This window comes from Salmo trutta, chromosome 29, assembly GCF_901001165.1.
Source record: "Salmo trutta chromosome 29, fSalTru1.1, whole genome shotgun sequence".
Taxonomy (NCBI): domain Eukaryota; kingdom Metazoa; phylum Chordata; class Actinopteri; order Salmoniformes; family Salmonidae; genus Salmo; species Salmo trutta.
The window spans coordinates 12,429,438-12,443,936 of NC_042985.1; the positions used below are offsets into that span (position 1 = coordinate 12,429,438).

The 14,499-nt window shown below is 43.5% G+C and overlaps 1 protein-coding gene across 4 annotated transcripts in view; it reads right to left on the reverse strand.

Moving 5' to 3' along the window:
• The window catches only part of LOC115166941 (secretogranin-3), a 42,774-nt gene that overhangs the window by 26,720 nt on the left and 1,555 nt on the right, over window positions 1–14,499 (reverse strand). For 3 of the 4 annotated variants that reach the window (XM_029720895.1, XM_029720894.1, XM_029720893.1), the window contains 3 exons: window positions 14,429–14,484; window positions 14,178–14,220; window positions 11,495–11,734 (listed from right to left, as the gene is read on the reverse strand). In XM_029720895.1, the coding sequence (XP_029576755.1) occupies window positions 11,495–11,734; window positions 14,178–14,220; window positions 14,429–14,484 (339 nt within the window). The remainder of the gene's footprint in view (window positions 1–11,494; window positions 11,735–14,177; window positions 14,221–14,428; window positions 14,485–14,499) is intronic. The other variant, XM_029720896.1, reaches the window with a different exon arrangement.

Below are 14,499 nucleotides of genomic sequence, written 5' to 3' on the forward strand. Positions count from 1 at the left end.
ACAGTACAGTACAGTTGATTACAGTACAGTAGAGTACAGTACAGTGCAGTACAGTACAGTACAGTGAAGTACAGTACAGTCAAGTTGAGTACAGTACAGTACAGAACAGTACAGTACAGTACAGTAGCATAGAGTACTGTAGAATACCGTGCTGTAGAGTTGAGTACAGTACAGTAGTACAGTACAGTGCAGTAGAGTACAGTATAGTACAGTACAGTATAGTACAGTAGCATAGAGTACAGTAGAGTACAGTACTGTAGAGTACAGCAGAGTGCAGTACAGTAGAGTACAGTGCAGTAGAGTTGAATACAGTACAGTATAATACAGTACAGGGCTGTAGAGTACAGTGCTGTAGAGTTGATTACAGTACAGAAGAGTACAGTACAGTGCAGTACAGTACAGTACAGTACAGTGAAGTACAGTACAGTCAAGTTGAGTACAGTAAAGTACAGTACAGTACAGTACAGTGCAGTAGAGTACAGTAGAGTTGAGTACAGTACAGTAAAGTACAGTACAGTACATCGGCAGTCATGCAAACACACATACAAGCACGCACACAGACACACATAAATATTGAAAGAATGAAAGATATATGAGTGATGTTAGATTGAATGTGTCGTGTCACACAAAGCAATCAATTATTCTCCTCAATAACTCCTTCCGACCATATGGGGATGTTTTTCATACACTAAGAATATAACCTTGACCTAGATCCTGAGAGGAGAGAGACTTGGCGTCAAACCATAATGTCTCTATTCACTTTATAGTGCACTACTCTTGACTAGGGCTCATAGGGCTCTGGTCAAAAGTAGTGCACTACATAGGAAATAGGTTACCATTTGGGACACAACCCATCAATTCCTCTGAGAGGATCAAGAGGAGCCCCCAGATTGAATACTTCACATGAATCCTTCCTTATAGAAACCATGTACTGGGGCCTTTGCTTTCACCTGTCCAGCCATGTTAGATCAGTGATTAGGTCAAAGAAGGGAAGAAGGAAGGATTCAATATGTATTTGAACAAGACCCTTCTCTTCTTTATGGTACCTGACATTTGACCCCAAGTCTAATACAGCAGTTAACTGTTTCCCCAGAACTAGGTCGAGATGAAATACTGGGTCTGTGAGAGACAGGGGCTGTGTCCCAAATAGCACCCTATTCCCTATATAGTGCACTAGTGGTGAACTAGTAGTCCACTATATAGAGGATAGGGTGCCATTTGTGACATACTAAGTGTCTACAGTATCCTGTAGCGATGGAGGAAGAGGATTTAAGGCTTGTAGCTTAGCCTTAGCACTTCCACTGTCTCAGCCGACCGCCTGAGGAGAGATAATCCTCCATATCTCTCTCTCTCTCTCTCTCTCTCTCTCTCTCTCTCTCTCTCTCTCTCTCTCTCTCTCTCTCTCTCTCTCTCTCTCTCTCTCTCTCTCTCTCAAAGCAGCGCAGGGCCTCAGACCTGACCTCCCTATAGAGGGATCAGACACAGGGAAGACCCCTATCAGACACACAGGCTCAGAGCCAAAAGGCCCAGACAGGACAGGAACAAAGACAGGGACTCTGTCAACCTGGAACTAATAGACCAGCTTTGTTTATAAACATTCTGATTTGGTCTATAGGTCAACCATAGTTATATACAGCAGAGACAGTCTGTCCAAGAGTCTGTCCAAGAGGCCATTATTGTAACATTACGTCTGGTTAGTCTGTCCAAGAGGCCATTATTGTAACATTATGTCTGGTTAGTCTGTTCAAGAGGCCATTATTGTAACGTTATGTCTGGTTAGTCTGTCCAAGAGGCCATTATTGTAACATTATGTCTGGTTAGTCTGTTCAAGAGGCCATTATTGTAACATTATGTCTGGTTAGTCTGTCCAAGAGGCCATTATTTTAACATTCTGTCTGGTTAGTCTGTTCAAGAGGCCATTATTGTAACATTATGTCTGGTTAGTCTGTTCAAGAGGCCATTATTGTAACATTATGTCTGGTTAGTCTGTCCAAGAGGCCATTATTGTAACATTATGTCTGGTTAGTCTGTCCAAGAGGCCATTATTGTAACATTATGTCTGGTTAGTCTGTCCAAGAGGCCATTATTGTAACATTGTCTGGTTAGCCTGTCCAAGACGCCATAATTGTAACATCATGTTTGGTTAGTCTGTCCAAGAGGCTATTATTGTAACATTATGTCTGGTTAGTCTGTCCAAGAGGCCATTATTTTAACATTCTGTCTGGTTAGTCTGTCCAAGAGGCCATTATTGTAACATTATGTCTGGTTAGTCTGTCCAAGAGGCCATTATTTTAACATTCTGTCTGGTTAGTCTGTCCAAGAGGCCATTATTGTAACATTATGTCTGGTTAGTCTGTCCAAGAGGCCATTATTGTAACATTATGTCTGGTTAGTCTGTCCAAGAGGCCATTATTGTAACATTATGTCTGGTTAGTCTGTCCAAGAGGCCATTATTGTAACATTATGTCTGGTTAGTCTGTCCAAGAGGCCATTATTGTAACATTCTGTCTTGTTAGTTTGTCCAAGAGGCCATTATTGTAACATTCTGTCTGGTTAGTCTGTTCAAGAGGCCATTATTGTAACATTATGTCTGGTTAGTCTGTCCAAGAGGCCATTATTGTAACATTCTGTCTGGTTAGTCTGTCCAAGAGGCCATTATTGTAACATTATGTCTGGTTAGTCTGTCCAAGAGGCCATTATTGTAACATTCTGTCTTGTTAGTTTGTCCAAGAGGCCATTATTGTAACATTCTGTCTGGTTAGTCTGTTCAAAAGGCCATTATTGTAACATTCTGTTTGGTTAGTCTCCTCAAGAGGCCATTATTGTAACATTCTGTCTGGTTAGTCTGTCCAAGAGGCCATTATTGTAACATTATGTCTGGTTAGCCTGTCCAAGACGCCATTATTGTAACATTATGTTTGGTTAGTCTGTCCAAGAGGCCATTATTGTAACATTATGTCTGGTTAGTCTGTCCAAGAGGCCATTATTTTAACATTCTGTCTGGTTAGTCTGTCCAAGAGGCCATTATTGTAACATTATGTCTGGTTAGTCTGTTCAAGAGGCCATTATTGTAACATTATGTCTGGTTAGTCTGTCCAAGAGGCCATTATTGTAACATTATGTCTGGTTAGTCTGTCCAAGAGGCCATTATTGTAACATTATGTCTGGTTAGTCTGTCCAAGAGGCCATTATTGTAACATTATGTCTGGTTAGTCTGTCCAAGATGCCATTATTGTAACATTATGTCTGGTTAGTCTGTCCAAGAGGCCATTATTTTAACATTCTGTCTTGTTAGTTTTTCCAAGAGGCCATTATTGTAACATTCTGTCTGGTTAGTCTGTCCAAGAGGCCATTATTTTAACATTATGTCTGGTTAGTCTGTCCAAGAGGCCATTATTGTAACATTCTGTCTTGTTAGTTTGTCCAAGAGGCCATTATTGTAACATTCTGTCTGGTTAGTCTGTCCAAGAGGCCATTATTGTAACATTATGTCTGGTTAGTCTGTCCAAGAGGCCATTATTGTAACATTCTGTCCTGTTAGTTTGTCCAAGAGGCCATTATTGTAACATTCTGTCTGGTTAGTCTGTCCAAGAGGCCATTATTGTAACATTCTGTCTGGTTAGTCTGTTCAAAAGGCCATTATTGTAACATTCTGTCTGGTTAGTCTGTCCAAGAGGCCATTATTGTAACATTCTGTCTGGTTAGTCTGTCCAAGAGGCCATTATTGTAACATTCTGTCTGGTTAGTCTGTCCAAGAGGCCATTATTGTAACATTATGTCTGGTTAGTCTGTCCAAGAGGCCATTATTGTAACATTATGTCTGGTTAGTCTGTCCAAGAGGCCATTATTTTAACATTATGTCTGGTTAGTCTGTCCAAGAGGCCATTATTGCAACATTCTGTCTGGTTAGTCTGTCCAAGAGGCCATTATTGTAACACTATGTCTGGTTAGTCTGTCCAAGAGGCCATTATTGTAACATTCTGTCTGGTTAGTCTGTCCAAGAGGCCATTATTGTAACATTATGTCTGGTTAGTCTGTCCAAGAGGCCATTATTGTAACATTATGTCTGGTTAGTCTGTCCAAGAGGCCATTATTTTAACATTATGTCTGGTTAGTCTGTCCAAGAGGCCATTATTGTAACATTATGTCTGGTTAGTCTGTTCAAGATGCCATTATTGTAACACTACGTCTGGTTAGTCTGTTCAAGAGGCCATTATTGTAACATTATGTCTGGTTAGTCTGTCCAAGAAGCCATTATTGTAACATTATGTCTGGTTAGTCTGTTCAAGAGGCCATTATTGTAACACTACGTCTGGTTAGTCTGTTCAAGAAGCCATTATTGTAACATTATGTCTGGTTAGTCTGTCCAAGAGGCCATTATTGTAACATTCTGTCTGGTTAGTCTGTCCAAGAGGCCATTATTGTAACATTATGTCTGGTTAGTCTGTCCAAGAGGCCATTATTGTAACATTATGTCTGGTTAGTCTGTCCAAGAGGCCATTATTTTAACATTATGTCTGGTTAGTCTGTCCAAGAGGCCATTATTTTAACATTCTGTCTGGTTAGTCTGTCCAAGAGGCCATTATTGTAACATTATGTCTGGTTAGTCTGTCCAAGAGGCCATTATTGTAACATTATGTCTGGTTAGTCTGTCCAAGAGGCCATTATTTTAACATTATGTCTGGTTAGTCTGTCCAAGAGGCCATTATTGCAACATTATGTCTGGTTAGTCTGTCCAAGAGGCCATTATTGTAACATTCTGTCTGGTTAGTCTGTCCAAGAGGCCATTATTGTAACATTATGTCTGGTTACTCTGTCCAAGAGGCCATTATTGTGACATTATGTCTGGTTAGTCTGTCCAAGAGGCCATTATTGTAACATTATGTCTGGTTAGTCTGTCCAAGAGGCCATTATTGTAACATTATGTCTGGTTAGTCTGTCCAAGAGGCCATTATTGTAACATAATGTCTGGTTAGTCTGTCCAAGAAGCCATTATTGTAACATTATGTCTGGTTAGTCTGTTCAAGAGGCCATTATTGTAACACTACGTCTGGTTAGTCTGTTCAAGAGGCCATTATTGTAACATTATGTCTGGTTAGTCTGTCCAAGAAGCCATTATTGTAACATTCTGTCTGGTTAGTCTGTCCAAGAGGCCATTATTGTAACATTATGTCTGGTTAGTCTGTCCAAGAGGCCATTATTGTAACATTATGTCTGGTTAGTCTGTCCAAGAGGCCATTATTTTAACATTATGTCTGGTTAGTCTGTCCAAGAGGCCATTATTGTAACATTATGTCTGGTTAGTCTGTTCAAGAGGCCATTATTGTAACACTACGTCTGGTTAGTCTGTTCAAGAGGCCATTATTGTAACATTATGTCTGGTTAGTCTGTCCAAGAAGCCATTATTGTAACATTATGTCTGGTTAGTCTGTTCAAGAGGCCATTATTGTAACACTACGTCTGGTTAGTCTGTTCAAGAAGCCATTAGTGTAACATTATGTCTGGTTAGTCTGTCCAAGAGGCCATTATTGTAACATTCTGTCTGGTTAGTCTGTTCAAGAGGCCATTATTGTAACGTTATGTCTGGTTAGTCTGTCCAAGAGGCCATTATTGTAACATTCTGTCTGGTTAGTCTGTCCAACAGGCCATTATTGTAACATTCTGGCTGCTTAGTTTGTCCAAGAGGCCATTATTGTAACATTCTGTCTTGTTAGTTTGTCCAAGAGGCCATTATTGTAACATTCTGTCTGGTTAGTCTGTCCAAGAGGCCATTATTTTAACATTATGTCTGGTTAGTCTGTCCAAGAGGCCATTATTGCAACATTATGTCTGGTTAGTCTGTCCAAGAGGCCATTATTGTAACATTCTGTCTGGTTAGTCTGTCCAAGAGGCCATTATTGTAACATTATGTCTGGTTACTCTGTCCAAGAGGCCATTATTGTGACATTATGTCTGGTTAGTCTGTCCAAGAAGCCATTATTGTAACATTATGTCTGGTTAGTCTGTCCAAGAGGCCATTATTGTAACATTATGTCTGGTTAGTCTGTCCAAGAGGCCATTATTGTAACATTCTGTCTGGTTAGTCTGTTCAAGAGGCCATTATTGTAACATTCTGTCTGGTTAGTCTGTCCAAGAGGCCATTATTGTAACATTCTGTCTGGTTAGTCTGTTCAAGAGGCCATTATTGTAACATTATGTCTGGTTAGTCTGTTCAAGAGGCCATTATTGTAACATTCTGTCTGGTTAGTCTGTCCAAGAGGCCATTATTGTAACATTCTGTCTGGTTAGTCTGTTCAAGAGGCCATTATTGTAACATTATGTCTGGTTAGTCTGTCCAAGAGGCCATTATTGTAACATTATGTCTGGTTAGTCGGTCCAAGAGGCCATTATTGTAACATTATATCTGGTTAGTCTGTTCAAGACGCCATTATTGTAACATTATGTCAGGGATTTCCTCGTCGTTTGACGATATAGCGAAATCATCGTCGGAAAAAGATGACCAATATGCAGCAGAGTTGTGATAGTTCATTTTGAACATTTAATAAACTCAACATGAATATACAAAATAACAAAAACGAACTCACGATACACTGACAGGCTTACACACGCTAAACACGAAACAATCTCCCACAATTACACAGACAAACACACCCAACTAATATAGGACTTCCAATCAAAGGCAACACCACACAGTTGCCTTCAATTGGAAGTCCACCCCAATTAACTCAACACAGAAATAGATCAACCAGACTACACATAGAAATACATCAACATAGACCATAACTCAAAACCCGGAAATAATAAATCAAACGCCCTCCTAACTAACACACCACCCTGAACCACATAAAACAAATACCCTCTGCCACGTCCTGACCAAACTAAAATGACAATTAACCCTTATACTGGCCAGGACGTGACAGTACCCCCCCTTAAAGGTGCTAACCCCGGAAGCACCTTAAGAAAAACAACCCCAAACAACAACAAAACAAAAAATTCCCCCCTACTAAAGGGACGGAAGGGAGGGTGGCTGCCGTCAACGACGGCACTGTGCTACACCCCCCCTCCCCAACCCACCTATATCTGGAGGTGGCTCCGGTTCTGGCCGTTCTAGGCAGTCGGCCACTCTGGCAGACCCGGGGGGCAGTCGGGCCACTCTGGCATCGCCAGGGGGCAGTCTGGGCAGTCTGGCAGCTCGGGGCAGTCTGGCAGCTCGGGGCAGTCTGGCAGCTCTTGCAGCTCGGGGCAGTCTGGCCACTCTGGCAGCTCGGGGCAGTCTGGCCACTCTGGCAGCTCCGGGCAGTCTGGCCACTCTGGCAGCTCCGGGCAGTCTGGCCACTCTGGCAGCTCCGGGCAGTCTGGCCACTCTGGCAGCTCCTGACTAGTGGGTGGCTCTGGCGACTCTTCACTGACGGGCGGCTCTGGCGATTCCTCACTGACGGGCGGCTCTGGCGACTTGACTGACGGGCAGTTCTGGCGACTCTTGACTGACGGGCAGTTCTGGCGACTCTTGACTGACGGGCAGTTCTGGCGACTCTTGACTGACGGGCAGTTCTGGCGACTCTTGACTGACGGGCAGTTCTGGCGACTCTTGACTGACGGGCAGCTCTGGTGACTGTTGACTGGCGGGCAGCTCTGGTGACTTTAGACTGGCGAGGCTGGGTTTACGCACTAGATGCCTTGTGCGTGGTGCTGGTACTGGGCGTACCAGACTGGGAACACGCACCTCCAGGCTAGTGCGGGGAGCGGGAACAGGACGAGTCGGACTGGGCTGACGTACTTCCGGGTCCGCACGAGAGACAGGAGCTGGAAACCTAGGGCTATGGAGGCGCACAGTCGGTCTTGATCTTACCTCCTGCACAACCCGTCCTGGCTGGATGGAACTAGTAGCCCTGTACGAGCGGGATGCTTGCACAGGGCGGACTGGGCTGATGGTAGCCGTGCGTAGAGCGGGAGTTGGGTAGCCTGGTCCTCGGAGGCGTACCGGCGACCAGATGCGTTGCGCAGGCATCCTCCTACCAGGCTGGATGCCCGCTCTAGCACGGCACCTGCGAGGGGCTGGAATAACGCGCACCGGACTGTGCGTGCGTATGGGTGAGATAGTGCGCTCCTCATCGAAACATGGCGCTCTCCACCTCATACGCTCCTCCATATAACCACGGGTAGCTGGCTTCCGGCTCTTCCTAGGCCTAGCCAAACTACCCGTGTGCCCCCCCCCCCCAATTTTTTTTTATTGGGGGTGCCTCTCGTGCTTCACTGCCAGTCGTGATCCTCGGAAACGTTCCCGGTCCTTACCAGCCATTCTCCATGGGCCCTCTCCGGCCATAACTTGCTCCCATGTCCATCTCTCCCGATTGTCCAAATCAAAATTCCTCTGCTCCTTCCTCTGCTGCTTGGTCCTGGTTTGGTGGGAGATTCTGTTAGGGATTTCCTCGTCGTTTGACGATATAGCGAAATCATCGTCGGAAAAAGATGACCAATATGCAGCAGAGTTGTGATAGTTCATTTTGAACATTTAATAAACTCAACATGAATATACAAAATAACAAAAACGAACTCACGATACACTGACAGTCCTGTTAGGCTTACACACGCTAAACACGAAACAATCTCCCACAAATACACAGACAAACACACCCAACTAATATAGGACTTCCAATCAAAGGCAACACCACACAGCTGCCTTCAATTGGAAGTCCACCCCAGTTAACTCAACATAGAAATAGATCAACCAGACTACACATAGAAATACATCAACATAGACCATAACTCAAAACCCGGAAATAATAAATCAAATGCCCTCCTAACTAACACACCACCCTGAACCACATAAAACAAATACCCTCTGCCACGTCCTGACCAAACTAAAATGACAATTAACCCTTATACTGGCCAGGACGTGACACATTATGTCTGGTTAGTCTGTTCAAGAGGCCATTATTGTAACATTATGTCTGGTTAGTCTGTCCAAGACGCCATTATTGTAACATTATGTCTGGTTAGTCTGTTCAAGAGGCCATTATTGTAACATTATGTCTGGTTAGTCTGTTCAAGAGGCCATTCTTGTAACATTATGTCTGTTTAGTCTGTCCAAGAGGCCATTATTGTAACATTATGTCTGGTTAGTCTGTCCAAGAGGCCATTATTGTAACATTATGTCTGGTTAGTCTGTCCAAGAGGCCATTATTGTAACATTATGTCTGGTTAGTCTGTCCAAGAGGCCATTATTGTAACATTATGTCTGCTTAGGGACATCAGACAAAGTCAAAGACCCCTAATAGGTTCCCAATATGGTCTAATAGTCAACTGAGCTTAAAGGCGTAAACTTGCGGCGCTAATGATAGTCTTACTTGCTGTAGTACATTCGTAACAAATAACCAGACTAAACTAGATACCTTGGTACTTGCTGTGGTATAACCAGACTAAACTAGATACCTTGGTACTTGCTGTAGTATAAACAGACTAAACTAGATACCTTGGTTCTTGCTGTAGTATAAACAGACTAAACTAGATACCTTGGTACTTGCTGTAGTATAAACAGACTAAACTAAACTCAGCAAAAAAAGAAGCGTCCCTTTTTCAGGACCCTGTCTATCAAAGATAATTCGTAAAAATCCAAATAACTTCACAGATCTTCAATGTAAAGGGTTTAAACACTGTTTCCCATGCTTGTTCAATGATCCATAAGCAATTAATGAACATGCACCTGTGGAACAGTCGTTAAGACACTAACAGCTTACAGACGGTAGGCAATTAAGGTCACAGTTATGAAAACTTAGGACACTAAGGAGGCCTTTCTACTGACTCTGAAAAACATCAAAAGAAAGATGCCCAGGGTCCCTGTTCATCGCGTGAACGTGCCTTAGGCATGCTGCAAGGAGGCATGAGGACTGCAGATGTGGCCAGGGCAATAAATTGCCATGTCCGTACTGTGAGACGCCCAACATAGTGCTACAGGGAGACAGGACGGACAGCTGATTGTCCTCGCAGTGGAAGACCACGTTTAACAACACCTGCACAGGATCGGTACATCCGAACATCACACCTGCGGGATAGGTACAGGATGGCAACAACAACTGCTCGTATTACACCAGGAACGCACAATCCCTCCATCAGTGCTCAGACTGTCTGCAAAAGGCTGAGAGAGGCTGGACTGAGGGCTTGTAGGCCTGTTGTAAGGCAGGTCCTATGGGCACACACCCACCGTCGCTGGACCAGACAGAACTGGCAAAAAGTGCTCTTCACTGACGAGTCGCGGTTTTGTCTCACCAGGGGTGATGGTCGGATTCGCGCATATCGTCGAAACAATGAGCGTTACACCGAGGCCTGTACTCTGGAGCGGGATCGATTTGGAGGTGGAGGGTCCGTTAAGGTCTGGGGCGGTGTGTCACAGCATCATCGGACTGAGCTTGTTGTCATTGCAGGCAATCTCAACGCTTTGCGTTAGAGGGAAGACATCCTCCTCCCTCACGTGGTACCTTCCTACAGGCTCATCCTGACATGACCCTCCAGCATGACAATGCCACTAGCCATACTGCTCGTTCTGTGCGTGATTTCCTGCAAGACAGGAATGTCAATGTTCTGCCATGGCCAGTGAAGAGCCTGGATCTCAATCCCACTGAGCATGTCTGGGACCTGTTGGATTGGAGGGTGAGGGCTAGGGCCATTCCCCCCATAAATGTTCGGGAACTTGCAGGTGCCTTGGTGGAAGAGTGGGGTAACATCTCACAGCAAGAACTGGCAAATCTGGTGCAGTCCATGAGGAGGAGATGCACTGCAGTACTTAATGCAGCTGGTGGCCACACCAGATACTGACTGTTACTTTGATTTTGACCCCCCCTTTGTTCAGGGATACATTATTCCATTTCTGTTAGTCACACATCTGTGGAACTTGTTCAGTTTATGTCTAATTTGTTGAATCTTGTTATGTTCATAGAAATATTTACACATGTTAAGATTGCTGAAAATAAATGCAGTTGACAGTGAGAGTGTCACGTCCTGACCAGTAATAGGGGTTATTTGTTATTGTAGTTTGGTCAGGACGTGGCAGGGGGTATTTGTTTTATGTGGTTCGGGGGTTATGTGTATGTAGAGGGGTGTTTTATTTATGTGTTCCGGGGTTTTGGTGTATGTTCTTGTTTTGGTATTCTAGGTTTTTCTAGTTTGTATATTTCTTTGTTGGTCTATGTGGCTCTCGATCAGGAACAGCTGTACATCGTTGTTCCTGATTGAGAGTCATATATAGGGAGCTTGTTTTCACCTGGTTGTTTGTGGGTAGTTGTATTTGCACTGCTGTTGTTTAGCCTGCAAATCTGTTAGCTGCCGTTCTTTGTTTATTGTTTTCCCATGTTCGCTTTAATAAATATAATTATGAGCACGCAACCCGCTGCGCCTTGGTCTCTACATTATGACACCCGTGACAGAGAGGACATTTCTTTTTTTGCTGAGTTTAGATACCTTGGTACTTGCTGTAGTATTAACAGACTAAACTAGATACCTTGGTACTTGCCGTTTTCCATCTTTGTTGAGTCATAGTCTTCGGCTAGCCTGCGGTTCTTGGTGGAATCTGATTCGTCTGGGAAGTAAGGCTCCTCCTCCAGGCTCTCTCTGTCCAGCGTCTCATTGGTCTCTTTTGACCTTTGACCTTCGGCCAGGGACTTGAGCAGAGTGAAGTCATCGTTCTCTTGCTCTGGTTCCGCCTCCTTCAACTCTTTAGGCTCCACAGCAGGTTTGGTGTCTGAGGGGGAGAGGGAAATATTTAAGAGGCTATATGAAGCTTCTGACTCTGGGGGTGCTCCTCTTGAGCCAAAAATGAGTCCACTCTATGGAGAGAAATATTGTCCAGAAAGGGCACACCTACCTTCAACCATAAATTGTTGGCCTAAAACTGAGGATTTGTGTGTTTTAATCAACTAAACTTCCATAGTGTATCTTTAGATAGAGAAGCCAGCTCCCAAGCCACCTTGTATCACTCTGCTGTCTTTCCTCTGCAGCTAAACAGCGTTGGGCCTGGCGGGTTTTACACTGCAGCTAAGCAGGGTTGGGTCTGGCTGGTTTTCCACTGCAGCTAAGCAGGGTTGGGCCTGGCTGGTTTTCCTCTGCAGCTAAGCAGGGTTTGACCTGGTCAATCCCTAGATGGAAGACCAGAAGGACTAGTGAAATTCAGGGTCCATATTCATAAAACATCTGGGAATAGGAGTGCTGATCTAGGATCAGTTTAGCCTTTTAGATTATAATGAATGGACAGAGAGGACCGGATCCTAGAGCAGCACTCCCACTCTAAGGTGCTTTATGAATATGGGGCCAGAGCCATGGGCTGCAGTAGGTGGTCTTGGAACCGTGTATTTTATTATGATCCCTATTAGCTGTTGCACATGAAACAGCTACTCTTCCTGGGGTCCACACAAAACATGAAACAGCTACTCTTCCTGGGGTCCACACAAAACATGAAACAGCTACTCTTCCTGGGGTCCACACAAAACATGAAACAGCTACTCTTCCTGGGGTCCACACAAAACATGAAACAGCTACTCTTCCTGGGGTCCACACAAAACATGAAACAGCTACTCTTCCTGGGGTCCACACAAAACATGAAACAGCTACTCTTACTGGGGTCCACACAAAACATGAAACAGCTACTCTTCCTGGGGTCCACAAAAAACATGAAACAGCTACTCTTCCTGGGGTCCACACAAAACATGAAACAGCTACTCTTCCTGGGGTCCACACAAAACATGAAACAGCTACTCTTCCTGGGGTCCACACAAAACATGAAACAGCTACTCTTCCTGGGGTCCACACAAAACATGAAACAGCTACTCTTCCTGGGGTCCACAAAAAACATGAAACAGCTACTCTTCCTGGGGTCCACACAAAACATGAAACAGCTACTCTTCCTGGGGTCCACACAAAACATGAAACAGCTACTCTTCCTGGGGTCCACACAAAACATGAAACAGCTACTCTTCCTGGGGTCCACACAAAACATGAAACAGCTACTCTTCCTGGGGTCCACACAAAACATGAAACAGCTACTGTTCCTGGGGTCCACACAAAACATGAAACAGCTACTCTTCCTGGGGTCCACAAAAAACATGAAACAGCTACTCTTCCTGGGTCCACACAAAACATGAAACAGCTACTCTTCCTGGGTCCACACAAAACATGAAACAGCTACTCTTCCTGGGGTCCACACAAAACATGAAACAGCTACTCTTCCTGGGGTCCACAAAAAACACACAATACATGTATAGGGTGTCCAATCAAAAACACAATTTTTTATATGTTAACTGTGTAGATAATTGTGTAAAAAAAACAATGGTCCAAACTTCATGTCTCTATAATAATCCGTTCAAAGGTTATTGGAGTTTTTACCCTTGGAGGACGACTAAAATTAGAGTGACTGAAACAATGGAGGCCAGAGAGAGAGGCCAGGAAAATGGCATCGTATCAGCTAGGCTGGATTCTGTGCATGAAGTAAGGCTCCTGGCTACCTGACATCTCACTTTACTGTTGAACTAGTCATCTTTCTTCTCCAATCTGCAGGACATAAAATAATATAGAGCTAAGATGGATAACGACATGACGTAGTATTTTCATATTTTAGTATACGCTTTTCATATTAATTCAAAAGTATTGTTCTTTTTCGAAGATTTCTCACAAAAACAAGTATATCTCTGTGAAATGTCAATGAAGCACTGAGCGTATACCAAGCTTTATCTTTCAAAGCCTTTTACATTGAATTCAGCTCGTGTCATGCTAATTTTGCCTTTTGTGACCGATGGAAATAAGTTTCAAGACGACGACCACAAAATGTTAAATATTACCCGCCCCACAGTTTGGGAACCACTGTGTTAGAGAAAGACCCCACTGAACGATTCAAACATGAATAATCATATTTGTCTTGGTAAAATGTATTTTTTTACATAAGGAAGTTACATTTGATCAGCTAAGTGCGTTTTCATCAACTCTAGGTAGTGTGGTTGGACATCCTACACAGTACAGAACAGTTAAAGACAAGAACAACACAAGACCATACTGCATTGAAAAAACAAGATAAAACACATATATTGTGAAGACATCCAAGAGACAACAAAAATAATTCTTACACACTATTCACATACATATTCAAATGTATGTAATAACAATATTGATTGATTTCCTGTGAAGTATCCACTTACCTGCAGACTCCACTGCTGCTTTCACATCATCTGCCTCTGCAATCTGTGGAAAATAACATAAACAGTGTAAACATTTCTGTTTTAATCATCTTCACCATAATAGCTTTGTTTGTTTACTGTTGCTCCAGTCTGGTTTGATATGTTGTTGAAGTTTGAGAACTCTCCCCTCCACAGAGTCTATTTGACATGATATTAGTCTGAAGATAGCATGGTGGATAGTTTAGAGAGAGAGAGAGAGGGAGAGAGTTTACCTGCTCCTGGATTGGTCTCTCCTCAGTCAGTCGTCTGTTGTAAACTACAGCTTTATCTGAAGGGAAAATAA